This window comes from Mercenaria mercenaria, chromosome 10 (genome assembly GCF_021730395.1).
Source record: "Mercenaria mercenaria strain notata chromosome 10, MADL_Memer_1, whole genome shotgun sequence".
NCBI lineage: Eukaryota > Metazoa > Mollusca > Bivalvia > Venerida > Veneridae > Mercenaria > Mercenaria mercenaria.
The window spans coordinates 1446753-1467120 of record NC_069370.1 but is presented as its reverse complement, the minus strand read 5'-3'; the positions used below and the strand labels follow the sequence as shown (position 1 = coordinate 1467120).

The 20368-nt window shown below is 38.3% G+C and overlaps 1 protein-coding gene across 1 annotated transcript in view; it reads left to right on the top strand.

Annotated features, from left to right (window-relative positions):
- The first annotated feature begins 6234 nt into the window (after positions 1-6234).
- The window catches only part of LOC123560560 (uncharacterized), a 43454-nt gene continuing 29320 nt past the window's right edge, over positions 6235-20368 (top strand). The window contains exons 1-6 of the mRNA XM_045352732.2: positions 6235-6331; positions 7490-7551; positions 11498-11656; positions 14048-14071; positions 18416-18558; positions 19262-19413. Coding sequence (XP_045208667.1) covers positions 7494-7551; positions 11498-11656; positions 14048-14071; positions 18416-18558; positions 19262-19413 — 536 coding nt within the window. The 5' untranslated portion in view covers positions 6235-6331; positions 7490-7493. The remainder of the gene's footprint in view (positions 6332-7489; positions 7552-11497; positions 11657-14047; positions 14072-18415; positions 18559-19261; positions 19414-20368) is intronic.

Here is a 20368-nt window from a genome sequence, read left to right as displayed (position 1 = left end):
TTTGTGTATATCAGCAAATAGTCTTCTTTTGAAGGTTGACAAAGTTGGACAGTTTCGAATGTCTGTTGGTAATTGGTTCCAATCAGTTATAGTTGATGGAAGGAAAGAGTTAGCAAAAAGTTGGGTATTACATTGAAAGTTTCTGGTATTGCTTGCATTTCTAAGATTGTATGCAGAGGCCTGTCCAACAGTGTGAGGAACTAGTGTAGAGAGATACTCAGGAGATAGAAGATTATACATTTTATAGAATAGAATGAGTTTGTGTTTTTGTCTTCTGGTTTTAAGAAGCTCGAATCCAGTGTCTGTGTAGAGATTTTCAAATGAGACTAGCTTTGTTGCGCCGGTGATAATTCGACAGGCTTCTAACTGAATTTTCTCAAGTTCTGTCTCTTGTTGTTGAGTTATATTGCTCCACACAACGTCCGAATACTCCAGAAGTGGCCTTATGAATGATAGATAAATAGTTTCAAGTGCTTTTCTATCTAAAACGAATTTTAGGGATCTCATGACGTTTATTCGTTTCCAGGCCTTCTCTTTGATGTTTTCTATATGTTCGTGCCAGCTTCCATCGTTCGAAAATGTAACTCCAAGATGCTTATGGGAATCAACTTCGTTTATTTGGAAACCATTCATAGAGAGGGGAGGATGGATAGGTTTGTTATGTTTGCGTGATATAAGAAGAGTCTCTGTTTTTCTTGGATTGAAATCGACCAACCAATCATTCGCCCAGTTGGTGATTTTCAGAAGATCATAATTAAGAATATCCGCAGCTGCAGTTGGATTATCAACAATGATGTATAGGCTTGTGTCGTCAGCAAACAGTTTGATAGTAGAGTTAATGTCCTTGACAATGTCGTTGATGAAAACGATGAAGAGAAGAGGACCAAGAATAGAACCTTGAGGGACACCAGCAGAAATAGCAACTGTGTCGGAAGAGCCACCAGGAAGGACCACTTTCTGACTTCTATTTGATAGATAGTCTCGGAACCATTCCAGGAGACTTCCAGAAATTCCTGTAGACTCGAGCTTATGGAGAAGACCTCTATGCCAAACACGGTCAAAAGCTTTGGAGATATCGCAAAAGACTGCACGGACTTCTTTCCCTTCGTCTAGAGCTTGACAGAATGTATTGTATATGGATACTAATTGGTTTGTTGTTGAATCATTAGGTACAAATCCAGACTGAAGAGAAGAAATTGTGTTATTCTGTAAGAAGAAATTGAATACCCGCTTATGAATAATTTTTTCTAGTGCCTTGCTAATTGTGCTAAGTAATGATATTGGTCTGTAATTTGAAACTAATTGAGGGTCATTCTTTTTGAAAACAGCGCTGACATGTGCTAGTTTCCATTGTGATGGAACTCTGCCGTTGCTTAGTGATTTGTTGAAAAGTTTGCAAAGTGGTTGTGACAGTTGGTGCGATAGTTCCTTTAGAATTCTATTATTTACATTGTCCGGTCCAGAAGCCTTTCCAATTGATAATGATTTTAATGTAGTAGCTATTTCATCTTCTGTTATTGTGATTGATCTGAGTTGCGGATGATTTGATATGTTATGTATATGTGGCAGTGCTTTGTTAGTGTCATTTAAGATAGTTTGTGATTGGAAGAAGTTATTTAATATATTAGCCTTTTCTGTGTCAGAGGTGATAAGATTACCATTGTGGTTCAGAGTTTGTTCGTTTGTATTTGGCGTTGTTGGTGCAATGAATTTTTTTAAGATTTTCCAATAGTCTGATGTTTTAAGGTTTTCATTTTTTAGTTGATCTGACAGTTTTTGTGAGAGCTGTGATTTTGCGTTTCTGAGTAGCTGGGTTGTTTCATTACGTAGTTGTTTGTACTTGTGCCAATGTTGTTCATTTTGCGTTTGTTTTGCTTTGTCATATGCCCGTTTTCTTTTTCTGATGTATTTGCGTATGTCGTTGTGCATCCATGGCGGATCTGTTTGTCTTATTGTGGCTATTTTGTTAGGTATATGCTTTTTTGAAATAAATAGTATGTGTTCAGTCAGATTGTGTGCATGTGCATTAATGTCATGGTGTTCAAAGGAGTCCCAGTCAGTAGATGCAGCCTCTTGTCTCAGACTGTCATAGTCACCCTGGTCAAATTTCCATACCATTCGCTTATAAGACCGAGATTTAGGTTTAGAGCAGCTCAGACAACAGAATATAGGACAGTGAAATCTAACATGTTGATCAAGGAAGGGATCACCAACTCCAGATGTGTAAACACTACACGAAGAAGAGACAAGAAAAAGATCAATGAGAGAGTTAGAAGATTCAGTGTAATGAGTAGGTTCAGAAATCACTTGTGTCATATTATATTGTGCCGCGATGTCGCTGATTTTTTTTTGTGTATGGAGTTTTCTCATGTCTAGATTGAAGTCCCCTGCGATGACAATATTGTTTATGTTTGTGTCAAAGGCAAGTCCGATTGAGTTTTCTATACTAGACAAGACAAGAGGAGAGGAATTTGGAGGAGGATAGAACGTTCCATAAAGAAACTTTTTATTATTAATTCGAATTTCTACCCAAATGCACTCAACTCCGTCGGGTTCAAGATCATGTCTTCTCACAGCAGGAATATAGTTTTTCACGTAGACAAGAACACCGCCATGGTTATCTCCTGGTCTGTCTTTTCTAAACGGAGGGGCATAGTTGTCAAAGCAAATAGAGTCGGATTTGGTGTTGTGACCGAGCCATGTTTCAGTGAAAGAAATGACGTCAAAATGATTGAGTTCACCTTGTAAGGTGTCCTGTTTGTTAGTGAAGCTTTGAACATTATAGTGTACAAAAGATAGAGATTGACTGAAGTTTTCCATGATATCAGAAACCGAAGAGGCAGTTGATGTCGAGATGTGGGAATCAGGACCAGGATTTTCGTGAATATCTCCGGCTCTAAGCAGAAGCAATGCCATCCAGGTTAATAGTTCAAAGTAAGTGAAATAGCGCAAACCCTTTGTTTTCATTTGACAGATAGCAAAAAGTCCAATCCTCACCCGATACGTATCAATATCAGCTGACATAGGTTATTCCAGGATTGAAAATGTAATTGGGCGAGGATACCCAGAAAGAAAGATTTTACCGTGTATTGTCTTGTCGATTAAACACGTTTCGTAAAATATCCTTCGGCCTTCATGATAAGATCACTATGCATCTGAACTCAAAACCGTGTTTTATTTGCCAACAAAGCACAAAGAATTTAAAATTCAGTTCTAAATATGTGACACAGACGGTGAAATGAAATACACGAATAAAACAACATATTTGTAAACGAACTAATCCTTAGTGACATAAAATTATCGTTCAAAGAATATGTAGTACTATGAAAAGAATTTAATATACAGGATGCTCTGTTCAAGGTGTTAAGGAAGTAAAAAGGTTATAATCGGCGCATCAAAAACCGAAAAGCTTTACCGAGAATAAAATATGGGAAAACATTGGATTACCTTTAAAAAGAGACAATATTCTAATCATGTCAGCATGAAATTAAATATTTGTAATAACAGAAATAGACTGAAAAACAAACATAAAAACAAAATAAGTAAAATGTGATAAAATGTGAAGATTACAGACTATGGCTATATTCATTTGGCTACAGCCAAGACCTGCTTTCCATTGTCGTATATATTTATCACGTGACTGTTCTCTGCCTGCACCGGGTTTTATTTATAACAGCCCGAACATGTTCTAAACATTCCTGGCCCCAATTTCACGAAAAAAAAAATAACGAAAAAATAATTGCTCAGCTAAGTCTGCTATTTCAAATGTGTGTTTTTCGGCCCTTTTTATGTCTTCAATAATGACTGTTTCATCTATATCAGAACCGTATATGACCATTTCATAGATCAAAACACATCAATTCTGATTTTTACAGAAAACGAAGTATAGAAATAAGGAATATACTGAAGCAAATTCTTATGTTCGTTATATCGTGCTTAAATAGAAATATCATATTTGCGTGACTGAAATAGGTACTGCAGACACATACTACCATAATATAATTTAGCTATATATACATTGTTATAGAAAATATCAGCATTAAATAGCAATAACATAAGCAATAGCACGTTTTTATTATAACAGACTTAACTAAGTACTAGTAATTGCTTAATACTTTTTTGTGAAATTAGGGCCTGGACACTCCGTTGACTTTAGAGTATGGAAAAGGAATATGGAAAGGAAAATGATACTTGGTGAAAATCAATGAATGGGGAAAATATGTTGATAATTAAAGAAAAACAACAATAAAAACACGTGATGACAGAATTGAGAAACGAATCTTATAAAATTCAATAGATAAGAAGAGAATATTTCAAAGACCATGCCACTAAGTAACAGTTTAGTAAGAAACAGCTGAAAAGACAATGTGTAGATAATATATTCAATATTTTTCTTAAACATGTAAGTAAAAATGGGAACACCTTTTAACAGATAGAACGCATCTATTACGAGTATGAATAGTGAACAGTATACATGACAGAAATACTATGGTTGATGGAGGTGCACAGAAAAAAAAACATGAAATAAAAAAGAATGTTGAAATGAGCTGTGCCATGTGAAAACCAACATAGTGGCTTTGCGACCAGCATCGATCCAGACCAGCCTGCGCATCCGCGCAGTCTGGTCAGGATCCATGCTGTTCGCTAACGGTTTCTCTAATTGCAATAGGCTTTGAAAGCGAACAGCATGGATCCTGACCAGACTGCGCGGATGCGCAGGCTGGTCTGGATCCATGCTGGTCGCAAAGCCATTATGTTGGTTTTCTCATGGCGCGGCTCAAATGATAATTACGTTTTAAACAACCATGTGGACTCTGTGAAGAATTCATTAATATTTTATAAAATCAAAAATCACCAGTGCTAATTTTAAGAAATAATATATTTACACAACAAACAAAACGGAAACCCCTGTTACCTATTTGATGAATCAGACAGGTACTCTGAAATTATAGCAATAGGGCCGAGCCATAAGTTTTGACAACATTAGTAAACAACCCTTCTCATTAAAAGTTGTTCTTTATATCATAATATTATTTATTGAACAAAATGAATATCAAGCTGGTAGCCAGACTACTGGTGCTCAAGCAGTTCATGTTATTCCGGCCAGACCTGACAGGAAATGAAGTGCTGTCAGCAACAGAGGGCCTCACGGTTTATTGACTTGTTCAGATATATTCTCTAGTTAAATAAAATCTTTATTACTTATTCTGGTAGTAGTACTGCAATTACTGCTACTACTGCTAGTCTGCTACTACTGCTACTACTACTACTACCGCTGCTGCCGCTACAGCTACTGCTACAGCTACTGCTACAGCTACTGCTACTGCTACTGCTACTGCTGCTGCTACAGCTGCTGCTACTGCTACTGCTACTGCTACTGCTACTGCTACTGCTACTGCTACTGCTACTGCTACTGCTACTGCTATAGCTACTGCTACTGCTACTGCTACTGCTACTGCTACAGCTACTGCTACTGCTACTGCTACTGCTACTGCTACTGCTACTGCTACTGCTACAGCTACTGCTACTGCTACAGCTACTGCTACTGCTACTGCTACTGCTACTGCTACTGCTACAGCTACTGCTACTGCTACAGCTACTGCTACTGCTACAGCTACTGCTACTGCTACAGCTACTGCTACTGCTACTGCTACTGCTACAGCTACAGCTACTGCTACTGCTACTGCTACTGCTACTGCTACTGCTACAGCTACTGCTACTGCTACTGCTACTGCTACTGCTACTGCTACTGCTACTGCTACTGCTACTGCTACTGCTACTGCTACTGCTACTGCTACAGCTACTGCTACTGCTACAGCTACTGCTACTGCTACTGCTACTGCTACTGCTACTGCTACAGCTACTGCTACTGCTACTGCTACTGCTACTGCTACTGCTACAGCTGCTGCTGCTGCTACTGCTACTGCTACTGCTACTGCTACTGCTACTGCTACAGCTACTGCTACTGCTACTGCTACTGCTACTGAAAGTACTTAGCAGTATCTGCAATGTAAAAAAAAAGGTTCGAACAAAATAGCCAAAACACACAGGCAAACTTTAGAAATGACTTCAATATAAAAACAAAACAAAACAGGAAGGTTTTATCTAAATGGAAAAATGCTATTATGGCAGAAGTAATAACCTTATATATGATTAACAGACCCACTTCGTTTTATCTTTAGTCAAAGTGTTGGCCTATATGCTGACCGGAAGTTGTCAAATTTATATAAATAAATCATGCCACATGAAAAGCACGAGTTTTGCGTGACTTTTATTGCTGGCACTTGAAAGGACCTTCGTATTTCTTACGGATTTTTGACAAAGAGAAAAGGTATATTTAGTTCCTCTAAAATGTATTTGAATTTGTGGTAGTCGTCAATTCGTTTTTCATTAACTGCATAATAATTTTCAGTCATAATGTGTATTTCATGGGTGGTTTTGTCTAGTATCTTAGACCCTCACCTTTGAAAATATTATTTATAAATATTGTCCATTGACGCTTTAAGAGAAAAGAAGCAAATATTTTCTTCAAAAGCTATACTGTTACCAGATTACGGTGTTCCATTAGGGCCAGCGATGCCCTTGTATAAACCAGTGTAAACTAGTATCGGCGGAACAAAGAAAACTTTCAGTCCGCCGATTAAAACTGACAGAGCACCAATGTTTACCAGGTCCCAGAAAAGTCACAAATTAGCTATATAGCTAAATCAAGCTATATATAGCTAGAAGTAGCTACAAAACCAATACCAATAATGCAAAATATGTCAAAACAAGATGCAAAATGGTCATTATTACGTCCAAAAGGTTTATAAGATGAAAGACAATAACACAAAACCAAGATCTTTGTAGTCACATTTTCAATAACTGCCGCAATATTTTGTGATTAATTATCACTGAATTTTTCACTTGTGATAATTATGGTAGTATAAGACAAATTTATAAATGACTAATCGCAGAAATTCACAACATGTATTGAAATTGAAACTGCATTGACCTCCATTCTTTGTAATTTTCTTTTGTCTCATAAACCATTTGAATGGGATAACAATTATTTTATATTAAATATTCACATATTTTGAATGATTGTTATTAGTTTTATAGCTATTTCAAGCTATTTCAAGCTATATATAGTTAGATTCAGCTATATAGCTAATTTGTGACTTTTCTGGGACCTGTTTACTGACCAGCTGACAGCGGAACAATGTAAACTATCAGTAAGCCAATGTAAACTGTCAGTGCACTAATGTAAACTGACAATGAACCAATGTAAACTGACAGTGGACCAATGTCAACTGACAATGCATCAATGAAATCTGACAGTGAACCAATGAAAACTGACAGTGAACCAATATGAATTGACAGTGGACCAATGTAAAATGTCAGTAGACCAACGTAAACTGACAGTGGACCAATGAAAACTGGCAGTGTACCAATAAAAACTGACAGTGCGCCAATGAAAACTGATAGTGTACTTACTCTTTTTTTTCAGGAGAATGGAGTATATGACCGTGATCTCGTTTTTCTTCATACTTGTGGCACAGGCAGAATCTAGTAAGTGTTGACCGCTCATTTTCAATATTTTGTCCGTCCTCGCCTCAGTATGTATATCAACTATGACAATCTTTAAATTCAGGCAAAAACATTTTACAAATATAAAAAAACTGTATTTGTTTAAAGAGACAAACACTCGTGCTAGCTTTAGTCTATAACTTAACAGCCAATGTGTTCAACAGTTTTCAATATTCCTTAGATTTGTTTTGCATTATGAAATAGATTTTGATATGAAATAACAAGAGTGCCAGAATGTCACAATATACGCCCGTCACAGCAAATTTCTTTACACTGGCACCTGTATTTGCAAATGGAATTTTAATTTTTTGGTTGTTTAGTATTTATTGTATTTTTTTTTGTTTTTCTAAGTCCATAAAAAACTCCATACCAGGTAGAGATACCTTAAAATACACCTAAAACTATGTTGAACCACAGAAAAGTGGTCTTGGTTTTTCCCTACGGTCAGTTATAAAAAAAAGTTACAATATAAGTTATTTATAGTAACAACTAAAGGAAGTTAATCTTTTTAAAAAAAAAAAAAAAAAAAAAAAAACTTGTAAGTCAACACAAAAATCCTTACCAGGTAGAGATAGGTCAAAATACACCTCAAAATTGGATGTAACATGCATGTTGTACTACAGAAAAGCGGTCTAGATTTTTTACCTTAGACTAGTAATGAAAAAGTTACAATATAAGCTATCTATAGTAACAACAAAGGGACCTAATTCTAAAAATGGACCTGTGCATGACACTCCGTCTCATGATGGTGTACAATTGTGCAAAATTACATCAAAATCCCTCGATGCATGAAGAAGATATGCTCCGGACAAAGTCATTCTTGAATTTGACCTTTGACCTCTAAGTGTGACCTTGACCTTAAACCTAGGGACCTGCTTCATGCGCATGACACTCTTTCTCATGGTGGTGAACAATTGTGCCAAGTTTCATCAAAATCCCTCAATGCATGAAGAAGATATGCTCCGGACAAAGTCTGTAGACGCCGCCCGCCCGCCAGGGGCGTTCCCATAAATACGTCCCGTTTTTCAAACAGGCGTATAAAAAGTCGTATGTGAAACATACAACGCTCCAATGACTTTGGCGATTTCTCAAAATTTGGTTTAGATTCACGGAAAGAAGCTAGTCATAACGTTTCAAATGTTTACAGCAATTAAGTTTGAACGAAATTTTGCTGCAGATATATTTGCCATAGTGGCACATATCTTTATTCTTTTCATTTCAAGGATCTGAAGTTAAATGTTATGTGTAAGTCACACATATCAGTAATAAGACAATTAAACGTCAAAATATGCGATTACTACAGATATGAGACAGGAGCCATGACTGTGTGTGAGTTCGGATTTAACGTCTTTGTTTTGTATTTTTCAACAATTTTTCAGTCATATAAAGGAGCGATGACTGGTGTATGGAACTCCTATATTTTTCGTCCGGTTTAAATTAAACTTGGTATACATCAACATTAAGTGGAAGTCGGGTTCATGTCCAGTTGTTGTTGTTGTTTCTTATTTTTTGTTTTTTTTTTTTTTTTTTTTGTTCTGTTTTTTTTTTTTTGGTTATATCCTGTTTTTGGATAGATGAGACCAGATGCAGAATGCAAAGAACATCACTGTGTCTTGAATGATTCATGATTATCTCCCTTTATGTCCCCAAATCTATTTTTAGAGGCACTTAGATCTTCTATTTTGGAGGCACTTAGATCTGCGTTGTCCGTATGTCCGAGCTTACATTTTGGTCTTTTTTTTTCAATTCACTGAGACAAACACCAGTCTATTTAGGAGTTTTCCTTAGAGATCTGGGCCCGTATTCATAAAGCTCCTAAGGAGAAAACTTAGGAAAATCCTTAACTTTGTAAAAATTCCTATGCCAGAATCTATAAGACAATATTGTTAGACATGCCAACTACCATGACGATTGTTCACAAAATGCTTTGGAATTTTTCCCTTAGATAGTCCCTTAGGGAAAATTTTCCCTTATAGTCCCTTAGGGAAAATTTTCCCTTAGGAGCTTTATGAGTACGGGCCCTGGTGTTTATATTATGAGACTATGATATTGGACCAAGTATGTAGACTAGCTATATTCACAACATTAAGAATAAAAAATTAAAAACATTTATATCATAGTCTTGGAGCTAGTCTAGGTTCACCACAAGAACGAGTGTTCTTTGTTAATCCCCGGCCACATGAGTGGTCGGGGTTATAGGAATGGTCTCCGTCCGTCCATCCGTCCTTCCGTGCATCCGTAACATTTTGTGTCCGCTCTGTATCTCCTAAACCCCTTTAAGGATTTTAATGAAACTTGGGTCAAATGATCACCTCATGAAGACAATGTGCATAACTCACGATCCAGCCATGTCAGCTCAAGGTCAAGGTCACAACTCAAGGTCAAATGTTTGAGCCTTCCATTTCGCTCTGTATCTCCTAAACCCTTTGAAGGATAATCATGAAACTTGGGTCAAATGATCACCTCATCAAGACAATGTGCAGAACCTTTGAGACAGTCATGTCGGCTGAAGATCAAGATCACAACTCAAGGTCAAATGTTTGAGCCTTCCATTTCGCGTCCGCTCTGTATCTCCTAAACCCCTTAAAGGATAATCATGAAAATTGTGTTAAATGTTCACCTCATCAAAACGATGTGCAGAACTGAACTCATGAGTGTGTCGGCTTAAGGTCAAGGTCACAAGTCAAGGTCAAATGTTTTAGCCTTCCATTTTGTGTTCGCTCTGTATCTCCTAAACCCCTGGAAGGATTTTCATGAAACTTGGATCAAATGATCACCTTATAAAGACAATGTGCAGAGCTTATGAGTCAACCATGTCGGCTTATGGTCAAGGTCACAACTCGAGGTCAAACGTTTGAGCCTTCAGTTTTGTGTCCGATCTGTATCTCCTGAACCCCTTGAAGGATTTTCATGAAACATGGGTCAAATGATCACCTCATCAAGAAAAAGTGCAGAACTTATAAGTCAGTCATGTCGGCTCAGGGTCAAGGTCACACCTCAGGGTCAAATGTTTGAGCCTTCCATTTCGTGTCCGCTCTGTATCTCCTAAACCCCTTGAAGGAATTTCAAGAAACTTGGGTCAAAAGACCACCTCCTCAAGACAATGTGCAGAACTCACGAGTCAGCCATGTCGGCATAAGGTCAAGGTTACAACTCAGTGTCAAATGTTTGAGCCTTCCATTTTGTGTCCGCTCTGTATCTCCTAAACCCCTTGATGGATTTTCTTGAACTTGGGTCAATTGATCACCTCATCAAGACGATGTGCAGAACTTATAAGTCAGCCATGTTGGCACAGGGTCAAGGTCACATCTCAGGGTCAAATGTTTGAGCCTTCCATTTCGTGTCCGCTCTGTATCTCCTAAACCCCTTGAAGGAATTTCAAGAAACTTGGGTCAAAATGATCACCTCCTCAAGACAATGTGCAGAACACACGAGTCAGCCATGTCGGCTTAAGGTCAAGGTCACAACTCAGTGTCAAATGTTTGAGCCTTCCATTTTGTGTCCGCTCTGTATCTCCTAAACCCCTTGAAGGATTTTCTTGAAACTTGAGTCAATTGATCACCTCATCAAGACGATGTACAGAACTTATGAGTCAGCCATGTTGGCTCAAGGTCAAGGTCACAACTCTAGGTCAAATGTTTGAGCCTTCCATCTTATGTCTGTTCTGTATCTCCTAAACTTCTTGAAGGGCTTTAATATGACTTTGCTGTAATATTCCCCTTATCAAGACAATGTGCAGCATTCAAAATTCACCCCTGCCAGCTTAGGGTAAATGTCACAACTCGAATGTTTAATAGTTCCACACGATACCATCAACCTTTTCACTATCCATAACAGTGGTGGGATATAAAGCTGTCTTTCAGACTGCCTTGTTTATATTTACGCATGTCTGCATTACTATATGTTCGCTCAATTTACATATTCACAGCACCGTGTCCAGTACCAGACGACATTCCTAACGGCGAAAAAGTTTATACTGGGACAAGTGTCACCTACACATGCCGTAAAGGTTACGTTATTTCTAGCGGAAACGCAACTCGAACTTGCTCGGGCGGAACATGGAGTGGCACGTTACCAACTTGCACAGGTGATTTTCTTTTTTATTCAAAGAATAAGGGTGTCTATTGTAATCTCCCCGATGCCGCTATCAGCAAGCGTCTAAATTTCACTACAACTTCTTAACTACTGTCCTTATTATAGGCAAAAATCACATAAGGATTGGTATTGGTAATTTGGTTTAGGGTCTGTCAAGGTCACTGGGGTCAGATATTTTTGGCTAAAGTTTTATGGCAAACTTCCGAAATTCACATATAGTGTTTGAACTGTCTGTCCGTCCATTTGTCATTTCTTCCGTTACAATTTCAAGTGTAATCAATTTTTCCTACAGTTTAAACCTAATTCAAATGAATATTGGTATACGTCATCGGCATGGAGTTGACATGCGCATATTATCGAGATTTTCTAGTCCGATTATTTTTACCTGACTTATGCCCCCATGTCGATGACCGGGATGCGTATAGTGATTGTTCTGTCCGTCCGTCTGTCTGTGATTCCACTGGTCCGTCCATATGTTGCACTTTCTTTCACGCAACTTCTACAGATTTCATCCTATTCAAATGAAACGTAATATACATCATCATCATGAAGTTGATACACGTATATAATCAGGACTATTATGTCCGCTTAATATTTTGGACTTATACACCTTTTTGGACTTAACAAAATTACAGCTTCACCTGTACCTTGTGTACTCCTTCTACATTCTCCATCCAATTTAAATAAAACTCTTGTCTTCTTAGCTACTAATACTATTCAAGGGAACTGATCTTACCACCTGTCAATGTTACGATTGGCTCTCACATGGGCAATGATCATAGCACCTGACAATGTTACCGTTGGTTCTCACATGGGGAATGATCATAGCACCTGTTAATGTTACCATTGATCCACATATGGGAAAGATCATAGCACCTGCCAATGTTACCATTGGCTCTCACATCGGGGAATGATCATAGCACCTGTCAATGTTACCATCATAGCACCTGTCAATGTTACCATTGACCCTCACACGGGGAATGATCATAGCACCTGTCAATATTACCATTGGCCCTCACATGGGGAATGATCATAGCACCTGTCAATATTACCATTGGCCCTCACATGGGAATGATCATAGCACCTGTCAATGTTACCATCATAGCACCTGTCAATGTTACCATTGACCCTCACACGGGGAATGATCATAGCACCTGTCAATATTACCATTGGCCCTCACATGGGGAATGATCATAGCACCTGTCAATATTACCATTGGCCCTCACATGGGGAATGATCATAGCACCTGTCAATGTTACCATCATAGCACCTGTCAATGTTACCATTGACCCTAACACGGGGAATGATCATAGCACCTGTCAATATTACCATTGGCCCTCACATGGGGAATGATCATAGCACCGGTCAATATTACCATTGGCCCTCACATGGGGAATGATCATAGCACCTGTCAATGTTACCATCATAGCACCTGTCAATGTTACCATTGACCCTCACACGGGGAATGATCATAGCACCTGTCAATATTACCATTGGCCCTCACAGGGAGAATGATCATAGCACCTGTCAATGTTACCATTGACCCTCACACGGGGAATGATCATAGCACCTGTCAATATTACCATTGACCCTCACACGGGGAATGATCATAGCACCTGTCAATGTTACCATTGACCCTCGCACGGGGAATGATCATAGCACCTGTCAATGTTACCATTGGCCCTCGCACGGGGAAGGATCATAGCACCTGTCAATGTTACCATTGGCCCTCGCACGGGTAAGGATCATAGCACCTGTCAATGTTACCATTGGCCCTCGCACGGGGAATGATCATAGCACCTGTCAATGTTACCATTGACCCTCGCACGGGGAATGATCATAGCACCTGTCAATGTTGCCATTGACCCTCGCACGGGGAATGATCATAGCACCTGTCAATGTTGCCATTGGCCCTCGCACGGGGAATGATCATAGCACCTGTCAATGTTACCATTGGACCTCGCACGGGGAATGTAACCATTGGCCCTCGCATGGGGAATGATCATAGCACCTGTCAATGTTATCATTGGCCCTCGCATGGGGAATGATCATAGCACCTGTCAATGTTATCATTGACCCTCACATGATCATAACACCTGTCAGTGTTACTATTTAACCTAACTTGCCTGCAAATGTCGTTATTATTGAGCGTTATTGCCCTTGATAATGTAAAAATGATCATTCTTTGCTGATTTTTTGTGGTGGCTTTAGTTGATATTATATGTTAATGTTTACATTAACTGAAGAGTGCTTTTCAGCGAATATATTAAGAATCGGTACAATTACACCAGAGTTACTACTAAAAATTATCTTTTGCACTAGCTCACCGAGTTCTGAAATTTCTGACGCCTACCGATTCATTGACATTGTTTGTGTATTTCAGACATGGACGACATTTTCAGTTTCGGTAAGTTTCTCATTAAATCTGTATTTATTATTTCTTATAATTACTTATATAATGCTTACAGTTTTGTTCTGTTCGCATTTTACTAAAATCCTCGGGCGGGGCGTATGTTCTCCGTGACTATTTGATAAACGACATTGTGTCTGAAATCATTAGTCCTCCACCTCTCATGTGGGGAAGTTGGCAGTTACTTGCGGAGAACAGGTTTGTACTGGTACAGAATCCAGGAACACTGGTTAGGTTAACTGCCCGCCGTTACATGACTGAAATACTGTTGAAAAACGGCGTTAAACCCAAAACAAACAAACAAAGCATTTTACTAAATGAAAATTTTATGCCTCCCGCCCACCTCTCACACATTTATGTGAGTGGCATATAGCGTTACTGCTGTCCGTATGGCCGTGTGTCCGTCCGTCCGTCCCGAAAGCTAGTATGTCCAACCTCTATCACACTATTAGCCTGATTTGCTTCAAACTTTCACAGATGAAAACCCTATATGTGCAGATGACCATAGAGGAAGGATTTTTTTTTTTCTGTGACTACTTTTTTCACAGTTATGGCCCTTTGATAATTTTGCTGTATAGAATATAGAGAAAAATCTTGTGTGTCCAACACTTTCCACACTATTAGCCTGATTTGTTTCAAACTTCCACAGATAAACAAGCTTGTTGTGCAGATGACCATAAAGGAAGGAATTTGTTCTGTGACTATTTTGAGACAGTTATGGCGATTTGATAGTTTTGCTATATGGAATATAGAGAAAAGACTTTTGTGCCCAAGTCTTCCAACACTGTTTGCCTGCTTTGCTTCAAACTTTCATAGATGAACAAGCTTGACGTACAGATGACCATAAAGAAAGGAAATTTTTCTGTGAATATTTTACTGCAGTTATTGTCCTGTGATAGTTTTTGCTATATAAAGGATGGTACAGTATGTGGGGGCATCCGTGTACTATGGACACAATTCTAGTTCAGATAGTAGAGCTATTGTAATCACCCTTTTGTCAGCGTCGGCGTCGGTGCCGGCGTCAGCGTCAGCGTCCGCGAAACAAAAGGTTAAAGTTTTGCATGTAAGCAGGTTTCTTAGAAACCACTAGACCAAAATGCTTTTAAACTTCACACATTTCTTCGACATCATGAGATAATCTCCCAGGACAAGTTACAAAACTCTATCTTATATGTTGTCAAAATAATGCCCCTTTTTAACTTAGATTTTCAGGTTAAAGTTTTGCATGTATGCAGGTTTCCCAGGAACTGCTCAGCCAAATGCTTTCAAACTTCGCACGTCTTCTTCATTATGAAATGACTTCGTATGGCAAGTTACATAACTTCAGTTTTTATTTTGTCAAAATTATGCCCCATTTTAACATAGAAATTTTCTGACATTTGTGCAGGTAAGCATGTTTCTCAGAAATTACTTGACCATATGTTTTCAGATTTACCACACATCTTTGACATCATAGGTTGACCTCACGTGGCAAGTTTCATAACTCTGGCTTTCATTTTAGCAAAATTATGCCCTTTTTCTACAAAAGCTTTCGTATATAAGCTGGTATTAGGTGGAAGGGTTTCAGATTGTCGAGCGCGCTGTCATCCGATAGCTCTTGTTTATGTAGTAGGCGTCTTACTGTTGTTCGGGATCCGCCGTGGGCGAGTGGTTAAGGTCATTGACTTGAAACAACTTGCCCCTCACCAATGCGGGTTCGAGTCTCACTTGAGGCGTAGAACTCTTCGTGTGAGGAAGCCATCCAGCTGGCGGATGGTTGGTGGTTCCCGCCCGTGATGAAATAATAACCAGATGGGCACCTGAAGCTTTTATTAACTATCTAAAAAGGTTAAAAGTCGAGATATGACCTATAATTGTGTCGGTGTAACGTTACACCCAACAAAACAAAATACTGTCGTTCATCACAGGCAGATCAATTTGATTTAGCGTTTTTAGCTCGACTATTAGAGGGAAAGGTAGCGCTGTTGGACTCGTCCATTTCCTCAGCGTCGGCGTCCCAATTAGGTTAAGTTTTTGTAAGTTGGTATTTCAGTAACCACGTGTGGGAATGGATTAAAATTTCATACATTTATTCACTGTAATGAGCTGATATGCACTGTACATATCCCTGTTTCGCATTTTATAAAATTATGCCCCTTTTTCGACTTTTATATTTATTTATTTGACACGGATGTCCTCCGACAGCTTAATGCTTAAACTGTTGCTGACTTTTTAAGTACAATATCTTGCTCAGTGTTGAATCTAATCTGGCATACGTTAGCACTGATACAAACTTCGTGTATGGAAACCAATTAACCGTGGCAAGATATTCCTGATCACGTACCACAACTCAGAACTGAAAAAAGATGAAATTAGTAATCCTTTAAATGAGCCGCGCCATGAGAAAACCAACATAGTGCATTTGCGACCAGCATGGATCCAGACCAGCCTGCGCATCCGCGCAGTCTGGTCAGGATCCATGCTGTTCGTTTTCAAAGCCTATTGCAATTAGAGAAACCGTTAGCTAACAGCATGGATCCTGACTAGACTGTGCGGATGCGCAGGCTGGTCTGGATCCATGCTGGTCGCAAATGTACTCTGTTGGTTTTCACATGGCGCGGCTCAAATGACCCTCAAAGAGGTAAACACCGTTGCATGCGTTGGCGGGTTGTAAGTTCCGAAGTATCTGTCACGAAATAACAAGCGTTTCCCAACCATGCCGGAACAAGCGTTTCCCAACCTTGCCAAAAACAAGCGTTTTCCAACATGAATCTAATTCGTTGCGAATGAAATAGGGTGGAAGGTCTGTGGTTCTTCCGAAATCCCCCTCCACTTTCTCTTATTCATGTTGAATCTAAAATATGATCATATAACCGTAATAGCTTTCAACAACACGAAAGAACTGAAATTTGATAGTTTTACTATATAGAATATAGAGAAAATTATTGTGTTTCCAACTCCTCAAACACTGTTGAAATGATATGCTTGAAAGTTTCACAGATGAAGAACATTCAAGTGAAGATGACCATAAATAATGGACATTTTCTGTGGCTATTTTATCTAGAATTATGGTCTTTTCTTAATGTCATAAAATAGGCTATAGTGAAGACATTTGGTGTGTACAACTCATAGTACACTTTTTGAAGGAATGGGTTCAAAGTTGTACGGCTGCACAACTTATCTGAATACAGTTTGCTTGAAAGGATATGCCTGAAAGTTGCAGATATCTTGATGTGAAGATGACCATATATAATGAACTTTTTTTCTGTGTCTATTTTGTCTAGAATTATGGCCCTTTCTTAATTTCTCAAAATGTTCTATAATGAAGAAATTTGGTGTGTTCAACTCCTAAACGTTTTGAAAGAATGGATTCAAAGTTGCTCAGATGCACAACTTTGTCTGAATACAATTTCCTTCAAACTTTTAGTCGAACATCCTTCATGTGAAGATGGTCTGTACTAAACCATTGCTATTTAGAGGTTTGCGTATTATGTGGGGACATTCTTGTCCAACAGACACAATTCTAGTTTCAAATTTAAATAAATATAAAGTAAAAAAGATGATATATAAAGATAGGTATGAAAAGCAATCATTAAAGTTGTCGATTTCAAGAATGCAAACCTTAAAATATGTTCTTGAAAAAATAAACATTTCTGAAAAGATTATCTCAATAGTCGAACATTTCTTGGACATATTATTGCGATAATTAACATATTTATCTCGATACTTTTTTTGCGCAAGTACACACAGCTGCCATTTATTTGCTGGATAGCTATCTCGATACCTTTAAAAATTATCTTTCAAACGTTTTCAGGAAAGTTTATATCAGTAGCCTAAAGTTTCTTGGAAATGAAAGATGTATCTAGAAAAAAAATATTGCTTCAATATTTTTAAAAAAATGCATAACTTTGCTGGAAAGTTTAAAATATTATCGTGGTAGCTACCGGGCATCTCGTGACAGTTTCGAGCATTAGTGCGAAATTTTCGGCTAAAGCATTTTTAGAAAAATAAATAAAATATCTAGAATATATAAATTATAGCTGACAGGTTTCAGTCAGAAAAATGCACACATTTCCTGGAAAGTTTACAATATTATCGAGCTAACTGGCTAACCGCGCCATGATAAAACCAACATAGTGGCTTTGCGACCAGCATGGATCCAGACCAGCCTGTCGCATTTGCGCAGTCTGGTCTGGATCCATGCTGTTCGCTAACGGTTTCTCTAATTGCTATAGGCTTTGAAAGCGAACAGCATGGATGCGCAGGCTGGTCTGGATCCATGCTGGTCGCAAAGCCACTATGTTGGTTTTCACATGGCGCGGCTCAAGTATGTTTCTATAAGCACTTCTCTTCTTTAAATAGAGTGTGATATGGCCGGTACAGTCACGGCAGTCAATCCGGACCCTTCAAGTCTGATATGGGCTCAAGCCTCTAATGAAGACGGACCGTGTGATACTGAATTTGCTGCCGGAAATGCGTCTGTTATTATCAGTGGTTGTTCAGCGGTAAGTCCAAATAGTACTGCTTCCATGGTCAGTATTTTTTTCTTGTAAGTTTATGAAGACCAAAATTACTAAATTTTGACTTTCATATTGTAATTTAACAGTTGTTGGCGGGAAAAACGCCGATTTTGCAGTGACATGGCAAATTCCGGAAATCTTTTGTTCCAAATGGATGAACTCATATTTATTATTCAACAATGAAATATTGGACACGATATTACGTGATTATGCAAGTCATATGAAACAGATTGAGCTAATACAAAACTCAACTGAGCCAATATGAGAAAATCAGGGCCAATACTAAAAAACAGAGCCAATACGGGATTCAAGCATTTTGATTGGCTCTGGCGAGAGGGCCAATACGGAGATGTTACTTCTGTTAGTTTTACCTAAAAACACACATTTGTAACATTTTTCACATTAGGCACAAAATTATATCATAAATATACTGATGCATGTAATGACCAACTGTGACTGAGCGGACGTACGCCCTCGTGAAATTATTACGCCCGACGTAAAACCGCCCGAGTGTATAAATAAAGTTATAACACGGTTTTGCTATGAATTATTTCTTATAGAAATTCACTGAAAAAGCACGTTATACGGTTAGCTTTCTGGTTACTACATACATCTAACTTACCTGTTTAATTTTTACTTGTTTGCCTTTTGTGCAGACTGATTTTATCTTATATTATACTGTTTTCAGGACAAAGTGATATCGTTGGTACTTAGCCCATACAGCACAGTAATACCTACGCTTATTATGAACGACGTAAAATTCTACAACGTCACGTGTAAATCGATACCCCATGACGGCATTCTCGTCGTTGTCACTGACAGCACGTGGATAAAAAATAAGTGAGTTATTCATAAATTAATTCTATTCCTATTATCCGTTGATTATTTTGAAATAATTATATTTATACAGATTTGACAAAGCTGCCTCCTGTTTTGCGGAGTTTTAATATGGCGGTCTGTGAACTATTTTAAAGTTGTGCGTCATGAGACAGGCGCATGCGCGTTAACATTGAGTATATAGAGAGCATTCTGCGATCAAATCAACTCCAAAATGTCTTTTTTGTCGGGAGATGTTATTAAATAAAGTAACATTTTCTATGGTTATGTGAAATAAACATCACAATTAAGTTAGTGTATTCTTAATATGCGATTTTGGGCATTCTCCAGATTTTACAAAAAATCATATCCGTATTTACGTCGAAGAAAGCCAAACGGCCATATGATAATACTTAATCACACGGGCATTGCCGATGTCATAACAGGTCCAATACCTTAAGGTAGTTCTGCACGTTTGATATGGGCTCAAATTGCGTACTGAAATGAAAATCATTTTATCAATTAAAGGCAACCGGTGAATAAATAATTACAACAACAGCGTTACTATCTTTCTAAAGTTACAATATAATATCTTGATATGCGCGGATTTTATTCCACCATATGATACACCTATATGCTTATTTACGACAGTGAAAAGTTTCATGAAAATCTACATTGTAAAAAAAAAATCTATTCGCGAAAACGTTATCAAAATTGTGATTTTCCCATAGACTCCCATTATGAAAACTTGCATGAGGTCCAAATTTTTCAGATCATTCTAGCAAAAAAAATCAAGCACAAGATCCTGTCTTTTTTTATTGGTGCATTTTCAAAGTATCTTCTGTAGTTTAACCCGCCTGCTTAGCTCAGTAGGTAAGAGCGTTGGTCTATGGATCGCGGGGTCGTGAGTTCGATCCTCGGGCGGGGTGTATGTTCTCCGTGACTATTTGATAAACGACATTGTGTCTGAAATCATTAG